Here is a 17,638-nt window from a genome sequence, read left to right as displayed (position 1 = left end):
TCGGGCTTGCTGCGGGGAGTTAACGCTTGCTTCCCGGCCCCTGGGGCGTTCCCTGACCTGGGTTCCGTGCATCTGGCTTCTAGAATGTTCCAGCACGCCCCGCCCGGCCCCGCCACCCCCCACCAAACCAAGGACACGGGAGGCCGGAGACCAAGGTTTCACAAGAAACTGATCTTTTTTACTCAACAAAGTTCTACACAAGTGGAATCTCAACGCCACCTCGGCGCCAGTCCCCAGCACAGCACGGTAACAAATGGACAGACCCGGGAGCCCGCAGTGGGGAGAGGGCGACGAGGGAAGGGGGCGCGAGGACCGGGGTGGGGCGGGGGGAGACTGCGGATCGAGGCCAGTGTTGTTGGGTCCACAGCCCTGGGCAGGGAAGAAGGTTGAGAAGCTGAAACTTCGTTGTGCAAAAACCAACTAAAAATAAATTAAAAAAATTAAATAGCTTTCTTTAAAAAAAAAAAAAAAAAAAAAGGAACTAGAAGAACCAGGCTCCCCTTCTCTGAAGGTAGTTGGAGTGCCCCTCCCCCGTCGTGGGCAGCGAGGGTGGTTTTTTTTTTTGGTACCAATCTCAACAGACGGCCAATCCATCCGCACACCCCAAAACCCAGCGGAGGTCGCTCCGAAAGAACTGGAATTACCAGGAAATTAAACGGTAGTTTTGAAAAAGAAAAAAAAAATTGACAAATGGCTTTCCAGAGACCCGCTGGAGCTTCGCAGGGAGCGGGGGAGGAGACACCTGCGTTACGGAATGTGCACTGAGCGCCCCCTAGCGGGTGGAGACGGGGCCTGACCTGGCGGAGAAGAGCGCGGGGCGGGGCGGGGCGGGGCGGGGGTCCAGGGCCCCCGGCAGGAATGGATGCTGCAGGACTCCCGCCAAACTCCAGATCAGAAGCCCCCAGAGAAATAGAAAGTAGGCAAGGGGAAAAGAAAAAAGAAAATAAAGGGTGGGGACACCCAGAAGGGGGGTGCTGCTGGCCCCCCTCCGGGCCCACGGGGGCCCCCGCCAGGAGCCCCGCCCCCGGGGCCGCAGCCCACCTCCCCAGCCAGTCCCAGCAGTCTGGGCCGGGGAGCGCACGGGGCGCGCTGGGCACTTCAGTGGGTCAGAAGTCCCAGAGCCACCAAGCAAGTGTGTAACTTGGGGGGCTGGGGGACACGCCCCCGTCCCCTCCTGCCGCCCCCAGGGTCTCCTTCCTGTTGCCATCGCCATCAGTGGGACGCCGCAGCAACACGCGGGGGTGTCCAGGTGCCGGTGCTCTGGCTCGTGTTCCGCCCCCCGCAGCTCTTCCAAGGGCGCTGCGCTGGGGCACAGGGGAGGGAGAGAGGGGGCCCGAGGCCAGCCCCCCTCCGCGGCCCCAGCTGGCCGGGTGGGGACCGGGAACAAGGACAGGGAGACCCATGGGCCAGGGCTGCCGCAGGAAGTGTGCGGGGCAGGTCCAAAGCGTGCACGTGCTGACAAGGGCGGCCCCAGGCGGCCGCCCTCCTCCCCACCCCACCCCCGGCCCCCTCCGGGGGTCCCGGCCGAGGCCCGGCGCCCCACCCCCCCACAACCCACCCAGCCCTCCCCAGTCACCGCCGGTTCCGGCAAAAACAGCAGAAGCTTCTTAAACTCTAGATGCAGGTTACACGGAAGGCCTTACGGGTTAACTCAGGGGTTCACTAACTAGTCTCCATGCAGGCGGGGAGCAGGGCGGCGGCCCACCCGGCCGGCTGGGGTCGCGCGGCTGGGGTCGCGCGGACCCCTCCCTCCCCGCCTGCCGCCCCCTCCTCGCCGCCTCCCAGGCCGGATTCGGCCGGCCCTGTGGGTTTCTCCCGCCCTCGTGGTTGGCCCAGCGGACTGCCTGAGACGACCCCAGGTTTTAGAGGTCGGGGGTACCCTCCCTCTCGCCCGCCATCAAGCCCCACCCCCCTCCCCGTTTTGTAGGCTGAGCGTGGAGGCCCCTCCCCCTGCCCCCCCACAGTGGCCGGGCAGGTGACCCGACAGGGAAGGCGGCATCTGGATTTGGGTCCCGCTCACTCCTCCCCAACCCCCCTCCGACCAAGGGCTCAGCGACTCCGGACGCAGCGCGCTCCCCCGCAATCCCTCTGACGAAGATGACGCAGACAGAAACCTGCGGGCAGAGGCCGAGGGTCAGGGCCCGGGTCCCCCCGCACCGGGCCCCCGCCAGCCAGGGCCACCCGCTCACCTGGCGAAGTCCCCCCCCGGCCGCCTAGACGCCGTAGAAGGCCGCCAGCCTCTCCTTGAGCAGCGGCGGGAACTGCTCCGAGAACTGCTGCCAGTTCTCCTCGCCGACTTGGTCTTTGAAGCCGTGGAGAATCTGCGGGGAGCAGGGAGCGGGGAGGGGGTGAGAGGCGGGTCCCCCCGCCCCTCCCAGCCCCGCCTGGCCCCCCGGGGCCTCCTCACCTTATAAAACATGTCCCGGAGGTCGTCCTTCGGGCTCACCCAGGAGGCTACAGCGTCGCAGAAGAAAATAAAGTCCTAGAACGCGAGGGGGCCCAGGTGAGGGGCCGCCCGGGCCCCGCCCCGCCGCCCGCGCAGCCCCGGCTGTCCCGACCTGCACCACGCCGCCGGGGTTCACGCCGATCATCACGCAGATGCCGCGGAAGGCCGAGTCCTTCTCCTCATTGTCCCGGATGTTCCTCAGGGAGGTGCACCTGCGGGAAGGCGGCCAGGTGAGCAAGGGGGAGGAGGCGGGGCTTGCTGGGAGGCCCCGCCCACCCCGCGGCAGGCACACACCAGGGCCGGATGAACTGCTGCAGCATGGGCGCCACCTCCTGCGGGCACACGTAGCCCAGGCGGCCGATGGTGATGGCTGGAATGGCAGAGGGGCTCGTCAGGCGACCTGCAACCCCGAGTGGCCCCGGGACGGTACGTGGCGGGGCCTCTGGTACGAGGCCCCGAGCCCCGCCCCATGGGCCCCAAGGGAGTGGCTCCTGCGGCCAGCCCGCACCCCGAGCTCTCCCAGCCCCACGCGGGGCTCTTCGCGGGGCGCCCCGCCCCGCCCCGCCAGCCCGGGCCTGCGCACCTGTGTTCTCCAGCAGCGTCTTGGGCGTGTTGGGCCGGTTGATGATCTCCACCAGGTTGTTGAGGACCATCTGCACGTAGGGCTGCATCTCGGCGCCTGGGGGCCCCGCCTGTCACAGCCCACTCCCCCCCTCCCAGCTCACCAACCCCAGCGGGCTGTGCCCCTCCTCCCAAAACACCAGACACTACTCTGGAGTCCCCACCCCCTGGGAAAGCACCCAAAGCCACCCAACCAATCCCAGTGGGCCTTTCAGCCAGTAGCATGAGCAGGTCCCATCAGAACAGCCCTCTGGCCCTGCCTCTTTGGAGAAGCCAATCAAACAGCCTCTCAGCTTTTTTTTTTATTGGCTCTGCCCCTGAGGAAAAAACTCAGAGGGTGGCCCTCAGGGCCAGCTGCCAGTCAGAACCAGCTCCTGCCCCGCCCCAAGCCAGGAAGAACCAATGGGGAGAAGCCCTTACCCATCTGCATGCATATCTCGCCAATGGCCCACGTGGCATTGTTGCAGACGGAGATGAACTCGGGGTTCAGGTTGGTGCCCAGGATGGGCATGAACTCAGCTGGTGGGGAGAGAAACGGGGGTGCTGAGCAAGACAGCCGCCAGGGGGCGCCCCGGGGCCTGGCCAGGCAGGCCTCCGTCAGACAGTACGAATACAACCCGGCAGGTCATGGTCATCCCAGGGCATTTCTGCATCACGGGAGGCTGGGGCCGGGGGCGGGGGCCACGGTGGGTACTGTACCGATACAGGGCTTGACGTGGATGAAGCAGGCTTTGGTGAGGTCTCCCAGGAGGGCAAAGGAGCTCTGTCGGACCTCGGGCATGGAGTCCTGAGGGGTTGGACTGGGGTCAGTGTGACAGGCAGCTGCGGGGGCACAGTGCCTGCCCCCCGTCCTGACCCCGCCCAGCACGCAGGCTCCCGGCTCAGACTTTGCCGAGGGCCCTGCTCCTGTCTGACAGACAAGTTGGCTCCCAGTTGGCACAGGTTCAGCACAGCCCAAAAACACTGGAAGGGGCTGCGATGCAAGTTAAGATGCCCAGCTCCCTGCGAATGCACACCCTGGGAGGCAGCAGTGAGCGCTCAGGGACATGGGCAGACCTGGGCACACAGCCCAGGCCATCGTGGGCCTCTGGGGAGTGACCCAACGGAGGGGAGACGAGTCTGTCTCCCTGTGTCTATCTGTTCCGTCCTGAACACGCCATGGATTCTGCCATTTCATGACTCTGGAAACAACATGGTCTGACAGCGGCTGACCATGTTCTGTGTTGTGGGAGGAGGTGAAAAGGTCATGCTAGGATGGCCGCTGAGGTGAAGAAATCCACAGCAACACTACGTTCTCCAGAGGTGGCTTCGGGTCTGCACGATTGCCCAGCCCCGTGCAAACCCCACGCCCTGGTACAGAGCACCCTGGAGCACGCACGGATTCTGGTACTGGGGCGAGGGGAGGGATCCACAAGAGCGCATTACCGCGCATTTCCAGCGCGAGCTGCTTCGGGAATGAGACTATTCCCCATCTTGTGGGCCACCCCCACACGTGCATGCCCACCCCCTCGGTGGGGACCACTGCGGCGGCCGGGACTCGGCCCTGTCCCCAGCGCCCCACCCACCTGCATACACTGGAAGAGCAGGGTCATGATGTTGCTGCGGGCCACCAGCTGCTCCACATGGCCGCCCAGGCCCTCGGCCAGGCCGCTGAGCAGGTCCAGCGCCACGATCATGAAGTCCTTGTCAGGGGCCTCGTATTGCTCCGGGTGCTGGGTGTACATCTGGACACGGGGGGGCAGGCGGGGTCAGGGCACCGCACCGGCCATAATGGGGTGGGGAGTGGGGGGCAGGGGCGCTCACCATAGCCTGGGCCAGGGTCTTCTGCACCAGGGTGACGCAGCGCTGGTACACGGGCTCGCAGTAGGGCAGGAAGCCGTTCTGCAGGGCGGTGGCCACCGAGGACAGGCACTGGCAGGGAGGAGGTTCGTTGACTGGGGCCGGGGGTGGGGAGAGGGGGAGGGCTGCGGGGAGGCCTGGAGCCCCGCTCACCTCCAGCAGCGGGAAGAGGTCCTTGTCCTCGTCCTTGAGCTCATTCCACTTCTGGATCAGTGGCGGCATCAGCTTCTGGATGTACTCCTGGCCAGGGACGGGGAGGGGGGCAGGAAGTTGGGGCACCCTGGCTGGCAGGGGCACCTGGTGACTTGACAGATGAGGTCTGGGGTCACTGCTGTGGCTAAGGACCACCCCCAACACAGCACTTACCTAAACACTGTCTCATAAACGTCTCTCCCACTGCTAGACAGGGAGCAGGGCAAGGGCGGGGCCGGGCGCCTGTCTGCTTGCCGCGCTCACACGGCCCTATGCCTGGCCTGGGCCGGGAATGGCAGGGTCACCCCGTGGCGTCTCACCGGCTGGTTGAGGTGGTGGCCCACAGAGTCAGCCAGGGTGCCGATGGCGTCGTAGAGGATGAGCAAGTTCTTGTGCTGGTACTTGCCGAAGGCGAAGACAAGGGTGTCCAGGATGTAGCTGAGGTAGGGCACCAGCTCTGTGCAGGCCTCCTCCTCCAGGGTGGCGAAGGCACTGGTGGTGGACAGGGTAGGGCAAGGGTCTTTAGTGGGGCCCAGCAGGTGGCACTGGGCCAGGGGGGCCACCAGGGGATGCGCACTTGGGATCAGCCAGTACGAATACAAGAACCATCAGGGCCATGTCAGCAGTCACAGGTGTCATCATATCCCGGAGAGCAGCTGGGGGGGAGGGGAGGGCTTTCGGGTCAGGGGTCAAGGATCACCTGCACGCTGCCTCCTGCACCCTCTTATTGCCGTCCAGGATGCGCTGCAGCAGCTCGGTCATCAGAGGTTTGAGGTGCATGTCGGGAGGCTGGCTGACCACCCAGTGTGCATAGCGGCTCAGCGTCCAGCAGGCGATGGAGCGGACCAGAGCCTTCTTGTCCGACAGGCACTGGATGAGGTGCGGGATCAGCTCGGGCAGGTAGGGCACCATGCCCTGCATGCAGCCTGCGGCCGGCGGGAGACAGGGGGTGGGCAGCTCAGCTAGGGCGTCCGGGGCCAGACAGCGCCCCAGCCCAGCCCCAGCGGGCCTCGAGCACGGGGAAGGATGTGCCCCGCCTGACACAGGCAGCCTGGGGGGCAGCAGGTGGCAGCGCAAAGACATGGGCAAGGCCCGGCTGGAGTCTCACTCTCTTGGCCTTGGCCTGGCCCAGGTCTGGTCCTAACAGGCATTTAGGAGTGAACCTTTCTGCCTTTCAAATAAATAAACCAAAGTCTTGCAGGCTGCACAGTGAGGAAGAAGCAGCCCAGAGGGATGGGAAGCTGCTCTCAACTCGAGCTCTGCTGAGATAGTTGGTGGATTTCTTTTTCTCCATCTCTTTTCCTTTTAAAAGTCATTAATGACAGGGCTGGCACTGTGGCGCAGTAGGCTAAGCCTCTGCCACATACCAGATGGGCATGGGTTCTAAACCTGGCCACTCCACTTCTGAGCCTGCTCCCTGAGAGGCAGTAGACGACGGCCCACGTGCTCAGCCCTGGCTGTTGCAGTCCTCTGGGGAGTCTTACATCCCGTATCACAAGATTTACTCCTCCTCCTCTGCTCCTGCAAACCCTGGGAGGCAGTGGTGAGGGCTCAAGTGCTCAGGTGCGAGACCTGGATGGAGTTCCAGGCTCCTTGGTGTTGACCGGGCCCAGGCCTAGCTGTTGGGGGCATTTGGGGAGTGAACCAATGGGAAGAGGCCCTCTTTGTCTCTGTGCCTTTCAAGTGAAGTGAACATAAATCAACCCTCCAGACTGAGGGTCTCTGGGGCGTGTCTGCAACTTCAGGGCAGGTTAGAGACAGGCGATCCCAGGGGACGCCTGTTACCAGCCGTCCTGTCGGTCAAGGTGAGTGTCTCATCAGCGCTACAGGATTCTGTAACCAGGGCCAGGTGCCGGCCCACGAGGGGTTAAGCCGCCGAGCACTCGCATCTGAGCAGGTGCACCCTGGGTGGCGGCAGGGGAAGTGATGTCACCGTCTCTATCTACACAGGTGGGGACTGCAGGGATGGGCAGGTCCGGAAGCGGACTCACCCTGTGGCTGCTGTCATCTGCTTAAAGCATCATGGGATGCCCTGCCCGTGAGGATGACGGGCAGGGCTGGCATTTGGGGGCTCAGGGGCTCCTTTTCAGGCCCGGAAGCCAACGCGGTGGGGCAGGCAGCTGCAGGACTCACCCTCGGCGATGGCGCCCAGCACCAGGATGCCCGACTCCTTGACCACCCACTCCGGGTGGAAGAGGAGGCCTTTGAGCAGGGGCAGGAGGTGGGGCAGCAGCTCCTCCCGGAAGACGTTGGCGAGAACGTCCAGCGCCGCCGCGGAGCACTTCCCTGGGTGGGCGTGGGGAGAAACAGGCTCAGAGAGAGAGGCCACGGCACAGGCGACTGGCCCCCACAGCCCCACCCCAGCCAGGCCAAGCTCTGGGTGGGGCCCAGAGCTCAGCCCCCCCCGCCAGGCCAAGCACTCAAGAGTCCAATCAGGAGCTCTGCAATGTTCTGATCATTTCTGGAGGCGGGGCCCAGAGCCCACCCCGCCCCGACCACGCCTCTCCGCCAAGCACCCACTCAGATTCCAGTCGGACAGAGCGTCATCATCGTCGTCGTCGTCATCCGCGTCCTCGGAGCTGTCAGGCCGCTCGGCCTCGTGGGGCAGCGTCACGGTGCGCGACTTGTGGAAGCGCGGCTTGATGTCCTGCTCACTGTCCGGCACCGCCTCGTCTTCCTCCACATCCCCCTGGGTGCCAGGCGGGGGCGGTGCACGGCTGAGCACCTGCTGCCCACCACACCCCAGCCCACCGGCCAGCCCTGCCACACAAGCCCCGCCCCTAACCTTGAGCAGGATGATGTCGATTTCCGAGTACTTCATCCCGTTGACCAGGATAGGGATCAGCCTATGGGGGGGGGGGGGCTGTACACCAGGATGCCGGAGGCCCCGCGGATGGAGCTGGGCCCACAGGCACTGCTGACCCTCACCCAGAGGGAAGGGTCCCAGCAGGATGGCTGCTCCTGACCCGGGCCTAGCCACCCTCAGACCCCAGAATCCACCTGAAAACCCTGGGAACTGTGCCCGGCCCTGGCACAGGCTGAGGCAGGAGCTGACGTGGGGCCAGGCGGCGGGGCCGACACAACGGAGATTCTCAGAGAACTTTCCCACCTGCTCTGCCAGAGCTGCCGGCCGGCCCCCACCCCTCCCTGCCTCTAATCAAGGAGACACCACTCAAGAGACAACTGCTCACATGGGGGCTCCGGGGCTGGAGGCAGGCAACGGGCCACTCAGATGCCCTGAGCACCTGGATCCAGCCACACCTGAAGCCTCTGTCACACATTTCTCAGCTTGTCCTGCCGAGCAGCCGCCAAGTACTCTTTATGAACTCACTCGAGCTGCCCTAGTCATGGCTGCGAGAGTAAATACCCAAAGACCTAAAGGGACCCGGGATTCCAAAAGGACTGCGGCCTAGAGGCCAGGGTGGGGCGGTACTCACTGCACCAGGTGGGAGGCCAGGACTTCCTTGCAGATGGGCTGCTCGGCCAGAGTCAGCCAGAACTCACAGGCCTCGAGGGCCACGTTCTCGTCGTGGTCCTGGGTCCTCTGCAGCATGTACTGGGGCACAGGGGAGCGGCTGAGGCGCGGGCCGCCCCGCCCCCACCCACCATGCCCCGCCCCGCCCCACCCCCTGCCTGCGCCTGCGCGCTCACCTGGATGATGCTGTGCAGGCGGGGGATGAGGCCGTCCTGCCATGCCCCGCCCCGCCCCGCCCCCTGCCTGCGCCTGCGCCTGCGCGCTCACCTGGATGATGCTGTGCACGTGGGGGAGGAGCCGGTCCCCACCACGCCCCGCCCAGCCCCGCCCCGCCCCCTGCCTGCGCCTGCGCGCTCACCTGGATGATGCTGTGCACGTGGGGGAGGAGCCGGTCCCCGCCCCGCCCCGCCCCATGCCCCGCCCCGCCCCCTGCCTGCGCCTGCGCCTGCGCGCTCACCTGGATGATGCTGTGCACGTGGGGGAGGAGCCGGTCCCCGCCCCGCCCCGCCCCGCCCCCTGCCCGCCCCGCCCCCTGCCTGCGCCTGCGCCTGCGCGCTCACCTGGATGATGCTGTGCATGTGGGGGATGAGCCGGTCGATGCGCACCTCCAGCAGCATCACCAGCGCGCGGCACACGTTCTTCCGCACCTCGGGGTCGTCGTCCACGGCCAGGGCGAACAGGTGCTGCTCGGGCAAGGTCAGGGTCAGCGGCCTCGGCCTCCCCTGCCCGGCCAGCCCCCAGGCCGGGGGCCCGCCTACCTCTATGAACGTGTCGATGTTGTCCATCAGCGCCTGGGCCCGGTCCATGATGAACTGGTTGACGCAGGCGATGGCGTGGGACCTGGGGAGGGGCAGCGCCAGGTCACCCCCGCCCCGGCCGCCCCCAGCCGCCCCCGGCCGCCCCCAGCCCTGGGCGCCGCTCCCACCGGATCTTGGGGCTGCAGTGCTTGAAGAACTGCAGGAACTTGGGGATCATGATGTTGAGGGGCCTGTTCAGGGCATCGCTGTCCAGAAGCTCCGAGGAGTCCTCGCAGATCTTCTGCAGGGCCCCGAAGGCTCCCTGGGCAGACAGGAGCAGAGAGGCAAGGAGAGGGAGAGGTGGGCGTGGTGCACCCAGCCCCAGCCTGCTCCCACGCGGCTCCCGGTCCTACCTCGCAGGTGTTATAATCCTCCGAGTTGAGCAGGTTGCAGAGCTGGGGGAGCAGCTCCGGCCACATCTGCAGCTCACCCTTGGAAGCGATGGTGGTGATGAGAATGCCTGGGGGGACGGCGGGACAAGGAGGCTCGTGCCTGTAGTGGGCCAGGCTGCCCCTCACCACGGGGCGCCTGCTCACTGCTGTCTCTGCGCACGCGCACACACACACACCCCTTCGGAGGTGGGCACAGTAGCACCCGGTGACTCAGCAAACAGCCTTTGAGCCTTCTGTTGTACGGCCTGGCCCCAGCCGGCCCCTCCTGCCCTTAGAGGGAGGCACCGGGCTCCGGCTCCAGCCACAGGGGTGGGAGGCCCCGTACCCAGGACTGAGGGAGGAAACAGCGGCAAAGATGGCAACAGCTGGGGGGAGGGGGCAGCAGTTTCACACTGGGCGGCCCAGACAAGCCACGAGCAGGTGACATCTGTGAGAAGTGAAGAAGGTGAAGGAGGAGACATCCGGGCACCTGGGGGACCAGCAACTAGGGAGGAGGATCTGCCAGTGCAAAGGCCCAGGGGCAGGGCGGCCTGGTGTGCTCCCACATGGGCAAGGGGCCAGTGGGAAATGCAGTGGGGGTGTGTGTGTGAGAGGAGGTAGGAGCAGGCAGGTGGGGGGGGGGGGCAACACAGGGTGTCATGGATATATACAACCTGTCCTATCATTTAGGAACCCAAACGCCCCAGGAATCTGAAACGTGAGAGCTGTGCCACCCAGCGTGTGGTGCCACTAGGTGGCAGTGTTGCCCAGAGGGGGAGGCGGCCAGAGCCAATGCTCAGATAACCTTGACCCTGCCTCAAAAACAGGTGCAGAAAGCTGCCACTGTGGCTGGGGACCCTGTGGCCAGCTCAGCAGCCACCCACCTGCCCACTCCCTGACCCCGCCAAGGTCTAGGTCCAGTCCTCTTAGCCCTATCATCCAACCTCTGCACCTCAGTACTAACCCCACTGAGGTTAAACACACACACACACACACACACACACACACCACACCACACCACACCACACTCCAGGTGACGGGGCACCTGCCACCTATATGGGAGACCAGGACTGAATTCCAAGCTCCTGGCTTCTGCCCCCACCCCACCCTTGCCACTGGTCGCCAACAGCCAGTGCAGGGAGAGGCCGAGGCCAGGAGCCTGGCACTCCATTCGGGCTTATCTCATGAGTGGCCAGGGCTCAGATACTCTACTTGGGCCATCGCCTGCTGCTTTCCCAGGTGCACTCGCAGGGAGCTGGACCGGAAGCAGAAGAGCCGAAGCCTGAACCGGCGCTCTGATACACTGTCAACCCAGGGATGGTTGCATCCATGCACTTGGTACTTGTAGAAGTGGGATCCGACCAGCCTCGGAGCTCACGAAGTCTAGATTCTTCCACCAGCCTCAGACTGGGCACTGCTGGGGCTAGGAGACACTCCAACCGAGTCAGCAGGCCACACAGCCAGCCCCAGGGTCTGGCTCCAATTTAAGACTATTTTTGTCTTACTGCATTTATTTTAAGGTTATGTTCCCTCGAGAGCAAGTAAGCCTGTCTTTCCATTTAAAACGGTTCTATGTAATCTTTATTGTGTGTGTGTGTGTGTGTGTGTGTGTGTGTGTGTTTGGACAGGCAGAGTGGACAGTGAGAGAGAGACAGAGAGAAAGGACTTCCTTGTCCGTTGGTTCACCCCCCAATGGCCGCCACAGCCAGCACACTGCGGCCGGCGCACGGCACTGATCCAAAGCCAGGAGCCAGGCGCTTCTCCTGGTCTCACATGGGGTGCAAGGCCCAAGCACTTGGGCCATCCTCCACTGCACTTCTGGGCCACAGCAGAGAGCTGGACTGGAAGAGGGGCAACCAGGACAGAATCCGGCACCCCGACCAGGACTAGAACCCGGTGTGCCGGCGCCGCAGGCGGAGGATTAGCCTATTGAGCCGCGGTGCCGGCCTATTGTTTTTTTTTAAGATTTATTTATTTGAAAGGCAGAGCTACAGAGAGAGGTCCTATATATGCTGGTTCACTCCCCAGATGGCTGCAACGGGTGGAACGGGGCTGATCCAAGGCCAGGAGCCACAAGCTTCTTTGAGGTCTCCCACACGGGTGCAGGGACCCAAACACTTGGGCCATCTTCTACTACTTTCCCAGGCCATAGCAGAGAGCTGGATCAGAAGTGGAGCAGCCAGGACTAGAACCGGCGCCCATTTGGGATGCCAACACTTCAGGCAGCAGTTTACCCGCTACGCCACAGCACCGGCCCCCTAGTCTCCTTTCAAAAGCAGCCTTTTAGAGGTGGGCACTGGGGCACAGTGGGCTGGGCTGCCACCTGTGCTACCAGCATCCCACATTGGAGAGCTGGTTCAAGTCCAGGCGCCTCCGCTTCCCAGTCAGCTCCCTGCTAATGCACCTGGGAAGGCAGCAAAAGACAGCCCAAGGGCTTCGGCCGCTGCCACCCACCAGGGAGACCTGGATGGAGCGCCAAGGCGCCTGATTTCAGCTTCACCTATCCCTGGCTGTTGTGGGCACTGGGGTAGGGAACCAGCACCTGAAAGATCTGTCTCTGCCTCTTTTTCTCTGTTTATCTGTCTTTCGGTAAATTAAAATAAATAATCATTAAAAAAATAGTCATCTTTTCAAATTGATGGAGATTTAGGTTGGCGCTATGGCATGGGGGGTAAAGCTGCCGCCTGCAGTGCCGACATCACATATGGGCACAGGTTCGAGTCCCAGATGCTCTACTTCCAATCCAGCTCCCTAAGGGCCTGGGAAAGCAGCAGAGGATGGCCCAAGCCCTGCACCCTCGTGAGATACCCAGAAGAAGCTCCTGGCTCCTGGCCTGGACCAGCCCTAGCTGTTGTGGCCATTTGGGGAGCGACCCAATGGATGGAATCTCAATCTCTCTCTCTCTCTCTCTCTCTCTCTCTCTCTCTCTCTCTCTCTGTAACTCTGCCTTCCAAATAAGTAAAATAAATCTTTATTTAAAAATCCATGGAGATTTCACATGTAAAATTGCTAACAAATAGGGTTGGTATTCAGCAGGAGTGAAAATCCTAAGATAAAATGGCTTCGGTGGGGCTGGCGCTGCGGCATAATGGACTAAGCCTCCATCTGCGGCACTAGCATCCCTTATGGATAGTGGTTCGAGTCCCGCCTGCTCCTCTTCCCTGGCGTCGGGAGTGAGGGGCTGGGGGCCTCAGGGGCCGCCCTCCCCACCCCGCCCAGCTGCCCCTCTCACCGATGGTGGCCCGGATGAGCGAGGAGGCATCACCAATGTTGTTCAGGCACTCTTGCTTGATGAAGTCGGCCACGGGTGGCGGGAAGCTCTGGTAGTGTGCTTTCACATTGTTCTTCAGGATGAGGCCGCTGAGGGAGCGTGTGGGCTCATCTGGGGGAGGGGGAGGGTCCACTGTCATCAGGCACCCCCTCCCCGGGGCCTGGGGCGGGAAGGTGGGGGGACCACAGGGGATGCTACCTTCAGACTTGAGTCGGGTCAGGACGAAGATCAGGTAGTTGTTGAAGTCGGGAAACTGGTTGAGTTGTTTGAGTTTCTGGCGGGAGGTTAAGGGGCTTGGAGACAGGGGCCTTCCCCCCCCCATGCCCCCCCCAGCCGGCCGTGGAGCACACTCGCCGCCATAGCCACCCCTAAGGCCCAGATGGCACAGCAGTGGGACCCCAGCAGCTGTAGAACGGCAGGTGAAGCCACTGCCTGGGACACCGGCCCCAGCCGCCCCCGAGGACCCGGCTCCCTGCTACTGCGCCTGGGAAAAGCAGCGGAAGATGGCCCCAGGGACTTGGGTCCCCCCGCCACCCACTTGGGACACCCCAATGGAGCTCCAGGCTCCAGGCTTTGGCCTGGTCCAGCCTTGGCTGTTGCAGCCATTTGAGCAGATAGAAGATCCCGATCCCTCTCTCTCTCTCTCTCTGTGCTTTTCAAATAAATAAATCTTATTTTAAAAACTCCAGCAGGGAGGAGGCTGCAATGCCTTTGCTTCCCTGGTGCCCCTGGGAAAGGTGAGGACCCCGTGTGACTGACGGGAGCAGGGGCTTCCCTGCCCTCCTCGCCTGCTTTCCAGTGAGGCCTGGGTTTTCATCTAGAAAGAGAACGGAACCCAGACGTGCAAGCACAACTCGCAGCTGTTTGCAATGTCTATCACTTTTTTTTTTTCATTTATTAAGCAACCACAGAAAGAACTTTGGACCAGAGGCAAAAGAAAAGCCAAGTACCACCTCAGCTCGGGGCTCGCTCTCTCACTCAGACCTACCTTCCCCGCTCCCCTCCCAACCTGGGCTGGAATTCCCATCCTGGCCTCACTGCCTACTACCAGCAGCTACTGCGGCAAAGCCTCAGTCTCCTCATCTGCACAATGGGTACAGTAACAGCACCTACGTTCATTAATAGTTAACAGGGTAAGTTTAAGTACTCCCTGAAAGTCAGGTGTAGGTGTAGCTCCAATGACCCGGCTAAGGAACCCTTGCAACTCAGGGAATGGGACCCAAGCCTTCTCTGACCCTTACTGCTCTGAAGCCCCAAAGTCTGGGGTTTAGGGAGTCTGCCCCGCCCCGCGCGTGCGCGCCCCGCATCAGGGGCCGTGGACATCTGTGCGGCTGCACCAGCCCCAGAAGGCAGGAAGGATACATCTTGCACAACGCGCTGCGTGGCCGTGTTGGGCGACTGCGAGTCTTTGAGCAGCTGCAGGACCTGCTGCAGGCCCTGCTCGTCTGGTTGCCAGTCCATGGCGCAAGGCGAGCTGCGGGGGTAGGGGCCAGGGTCAAGGCTGGGCTTCTGGGGCTCGCTGACAGGCCCGGGTTGAGACCCCGAGGTGGCGGCGGCCGCATGACCACGGCAGCGCCCTCGGCGGACAGGCGGAGGCCGCCGATCCATGCCCGCCCAAGTGCAGGGTCCCAGCCAGCTGCGCCATCCCAGGCCGCGCAGCCGCGGGCTCGGGAGCGCCGGTGGGGGGATGTGGACGCGGGCCACGGGCAGCGGCGGCGGAGCCCGGTGGATCCTCGCGGGGCCCAGCGTGGAGCCCTCATCCCAAGTTGGCCCATGCCGCCGCCGCCCCCGGCTGCGGGCACTAAGGGTTGCACCTCCCTCTCTGGGCGAGGGCCCACCCGCCTCCAAGTCCACGGACCCCGCCCCAGGCCGCGAGAGCGCCCCGGCCCCCGGAGAGGTCCCCTTGTCGCGAAATCAAGGCCCGAAGCTCGGCCAGATCCCAGCCGCCCAGCTTGGCCCCCAATGGCCCTGATCCCCTGCCCATCTCCACTCCTTATCCGACTCCAGGCGCCCGCCGCCTTTCCAGGCCTGGCCAGGTAACCCCGGAGCACTCCCTTGCGAGAGAGCCAGCCCAGCCCGCGAGCGGAGCCCCCCGGACGCGTCCCTGTCGCTTTCCCCAATCAGGTCCGGCCAAATCCTCCCCAGCGACCCCGCTCCGCCCCGGTCGGCAGCGTGAACTCCCGCCGATGGATCCCATTCAAGTTCGGCCAAGCCCCCCTCCGTCCTGCAGCAGCTTCCCCACCACCCCACTCCCGGATCAGGCCTGGCCGACCCCCGCCCCCGCCCGAGCAGCCCCCTCAACGGATCCCAGCGCCGCCCGGCCGTCGGACCCAGCAAAGCCCCTCTAGGACCCGGCCGGCCGCCCCTTCCCCGCCCGGGGCCCGGCGAGCTTCCTCCCCCACCCCGCAACTTTCAACGCGGCCTCCCCCCAGGGAGACCCAACCGAGCCCCTACACACACCCGATCCTCGCGACGTCCCCCGATCAGGCCCTCAGCAGTTCCCAGGCGGATCCCCCTCCTGCCCGACCCCAGCCCGCCCCCACTGGCCCGTTTCTCGCGGCACCGCGACCTGGCCCGGCTCCGAGGCCCCACCCCCCCACCCCCGGAGCTCGGCTCGGTGCCCCCCACCCCCCGCCCAGCCCGTTCTCCATTCCTCGCGGATCGGGCCCAACCGGGTTCTCGGCCTCTCCCGGTCAGGCGCGGCCCCGATGCTCGGGCCGCGCGCGGCGCAGGCCCGGAGTCCGGCGTGAGGAGACTCGGGCGTGGGCCGAGCGGGTCCGGCTAGGAGGGAGGCCCACTTACCCCGGCCCCGGGCAACGGCGGCAGCGGCGCCTTGCGATGCGGCTTCTCCAGAGACTCGCGCGGAAGGAGGGAGCCAAAGAGAGGGAATTAAAAAAAAAAAAAAGAAAAAGAAAAAAAACGCGGCCGTCACTGAACCGGCGCGGCTTCCGTACTCCGTTCAAACTGGGACAACGCAGCCAATAGGAAGAAGCCGCCGGCGCACGTGACCTAGCGCGGGCGAGACTTGGCCCAGTCAGGAGCGAGTCACGTGACAGAACGGGTGCGGCCTCTCTAGCCGTTCGGTCCTCCCAGCGTCTCGTTTCCTCGCCGTCTCAACGCCAAGCCGGCTTGGTGCTTTTTGCAAGAGCCAGAAGTTCGGTGGCGCACAGGGAGGTTGGCTGTGTGACGGACCCGGGAACCCCTCGGCCACAGCAAGCTGCGCCTCTGTCACTCCCGTCCTCTTTAAGAATAGAACCGTGCCTCCCACCCCGTTAGCCAGACACTTGGGAACAGAGTACAGAAAAGGCTTTAAGGACTTAGCACCCTAGACAAAGGGAAGACAGCTGGACCGAAGCCACGGCCACAAGTTGTTATTTATTCTGTTCTTTATCAGAGATGAGCACGAGGACCTGAAATTTTAAATGAACTAATACTAAACTCGAGCAGGGAGGAGGTGACGTTCCTTGCCCAGGAGACTCGGGGCAGGGCAAGGTCACGAAGAAAGAAATCAATCGTGACCCCTGCACCATCTGAGGGAGTGGGGAGGAGCTGGGGACCCTGGAGCCCCCCGCCCCGCTTCTCCTCCCAGCCCTGCCACTCGGAGCCTTGGTTTCTCCACTTACCCAATGGGTATCGGCACAGTCTGTTCTCTTGGAGATAGTTCAAGTGAGGCATCACCTGGCCAGTCAGAAACTGGTCTTTAAAAACGTGACTTTTTACTCCGCAAAGGCTGGGGACCACCCTGCCACTGTATCCGGCCCCTCCCTAAAGCAATAGTTACTGAGTGCACCAAAGTCCTCATCCTAAAGAGAGCTCAGCCCCGCCCGGAGGCACGCGCCGACGCCCGGGGTCGGGTTTTGCCCCAGCCTTGAAGGAGAGGTACAGGTGTCTCAGCCCACTTCCCGTGAGCACACTGCTTATGGGGCTGTCCCAGGCCAGGGAAAGGCCGGCCGGTGCCCAACTCCCAGCGTGCGGGAACACTCCGCCAAACCAAAAAAGAGCAGCGGGAAGGACTCCTAACCGCAGCCACAGCAGACCGCACGGGAACCCGGTTTGGAGACGCACGTGCGCGAAGTGGCCATCTGCGCGTGCGCAGAGTCCCCTTTCCCGCCGCGTGGACGCTGGAACTACAAATCCCGTCGTGCAACGCGGCTCCGTCGCCGCGCTTCGAGGCTCTGGTTGGGACTCGAAAGGATTGGGGGTGGGGAGCGGGGAAGGGCGAGGGGCGTCTGGAGTTCCCACCCCTGCCCCCACCAAGACTTGTGGGATTGGGAGGGGTGGGGACTAGGTTTCGGAGTTGGCAGAGGGCGAGGCAGGAACGGTGGGAGCTTCGTGGTCCAGCCGGGGCCGGGGGAGGGGAGCTGCCCCAGATTGGAGCCCCATGGGGGACCGAGTTCGGAGGCGTGAGTTTGTGATGCTTGTTTCCTCTTCCCAGAGGCCAGCCTCGGGAGAGCCCGGGCAGAGCCGCGTGTGAATTTGAGTGCTTGAATTGGGACAAGGGTCCCGTCCCCTCCTCTCTCCAACCTCCCCCAACCGCCGCCTATTTTTTTAAGCACCTGCTATCTATCGGGCGATTTCCAAAAATTGTGCAATTTCCAACAGCCCCATGCATAAACCAGCCTGCTT

The 17,638-nt window shown here is 63.7% G+C and overlaps 1 protein-coding gene and 2 non-coding genes across 6 annotated transcripts; all 3 read right to left on the bottom strand.

The window, feature by feature from the left end:
* Positions 1 to 156: 156 nt before the first annotated feature.
* TNPO2 (transportin 2) lies at positions 157 to 16,755 on the bottom strand. Of its 4 annotated transcripts, XM_089315918.1 has the most exons (26): positions 16,636 to 16,755; positions 15,815 to 15,868; positions 14,375 to 14,486; positions 13,211 to 13,286; positions 12,974 to 13,123; positions 9,724 to 9,830; positions 9,499 to 9,632; positions 9,332 to 9,413; positions 9,134 to 9,256; positions 8,536 to 8,654; positions 7,884 to 7,944; positions 7,619 to 7,787; positions 7,232 to 7,384; positions 5,799 to 6,024; positions 5,419 to 5,590; positions 5,060 to 5,146; positions 4,871 to 4,978; positions 4,633 to 4,791; positions 3,767 to 3,854; positions 3,488 to 3,586; positions 3,030 to 3,125; positions 2,741 to 2,846; positions 2,559 to 2,658; positions 2,408 to 2,482; positions 2,190 to 2,321; positions 1,977 to 2,114 (listed from the first exon to the last, which is right to left on the bottom strand). In XM_089315918.1, the coding sequence occupies exons 3-25, from the start codon at positions 14,471 to 14,473 to the stop codon at positions 2,214 to 2,216; spliced, it is 2,697 nt and encodes an 898-aa protein (XP_089172044.1). In that variant the 5' UTR covers positions 14,474 to 14,486; positions 15,815 to 15,868; positions 16,636 to 16,755; the 3' UTR covers positions 1,977 to 2,114; positions 2,190 to 2,213. The 4 variants fall into 4 exon arrangements, with proteins under 4 accessions (XP_051693815.1, XP_089172044.1, XP_051693814.1 ...); XM_051837855.3 differs by lacking the exon at positions 16,636 to 16,755 and having other exon boundaries at positions 157 to 2,114; positions 2,741 to 2,816; positions 15,815 to 15,980; XM_051837854.3 differs by lacking the exon at positions 16,636 to 16,755 and having other exon boundaries at positions 15,815 to 15,980.
* On the bottom strand, positions 3,657 to 3,731 carry LOC127488477 (small nucleolar RNA ZL2). Its single transcript, XR_007916188.1, has one exon. It is a non-coding gene; the product is annotated as a small nucleolar RNA ZL2 (small nucleolar RNA).
* Positions 5,677 to 5,746, bottom strand: LOC127488476 (small nucleolar RNA SNORD41). The gene has a single exon (XR_007916187.1). It is a non-coding gene; the product is annotated as a small nucleolar RNA SNORD41 (small nucleolar RNA).
* Positions 16,756 to 17,638: the final 883 nt, after the last annotated feature.

Source organism: Oryctolagus cuniculus, chromosome 16 (genome assembly GCF_051225735.1).
Source record: "Oryctolagus cuniculus isolate XC-2025 breed Fujian yellow rabbit chromosome 16, ASM5122573v1, whole genome shotgun sequence".
Taxonomy (NCBI): Eukaryota; Metazoa; Chordata; class Mammalia; order Lagomorpha; family Leporidae; genus Oryctolagus; species Oryctolagus cuniculus.
The sequence above is the reverse complement of the archived record's forward strand: the minus strand, read 5'-3'. Positions and strand labels throughout refer to the sequence as shown.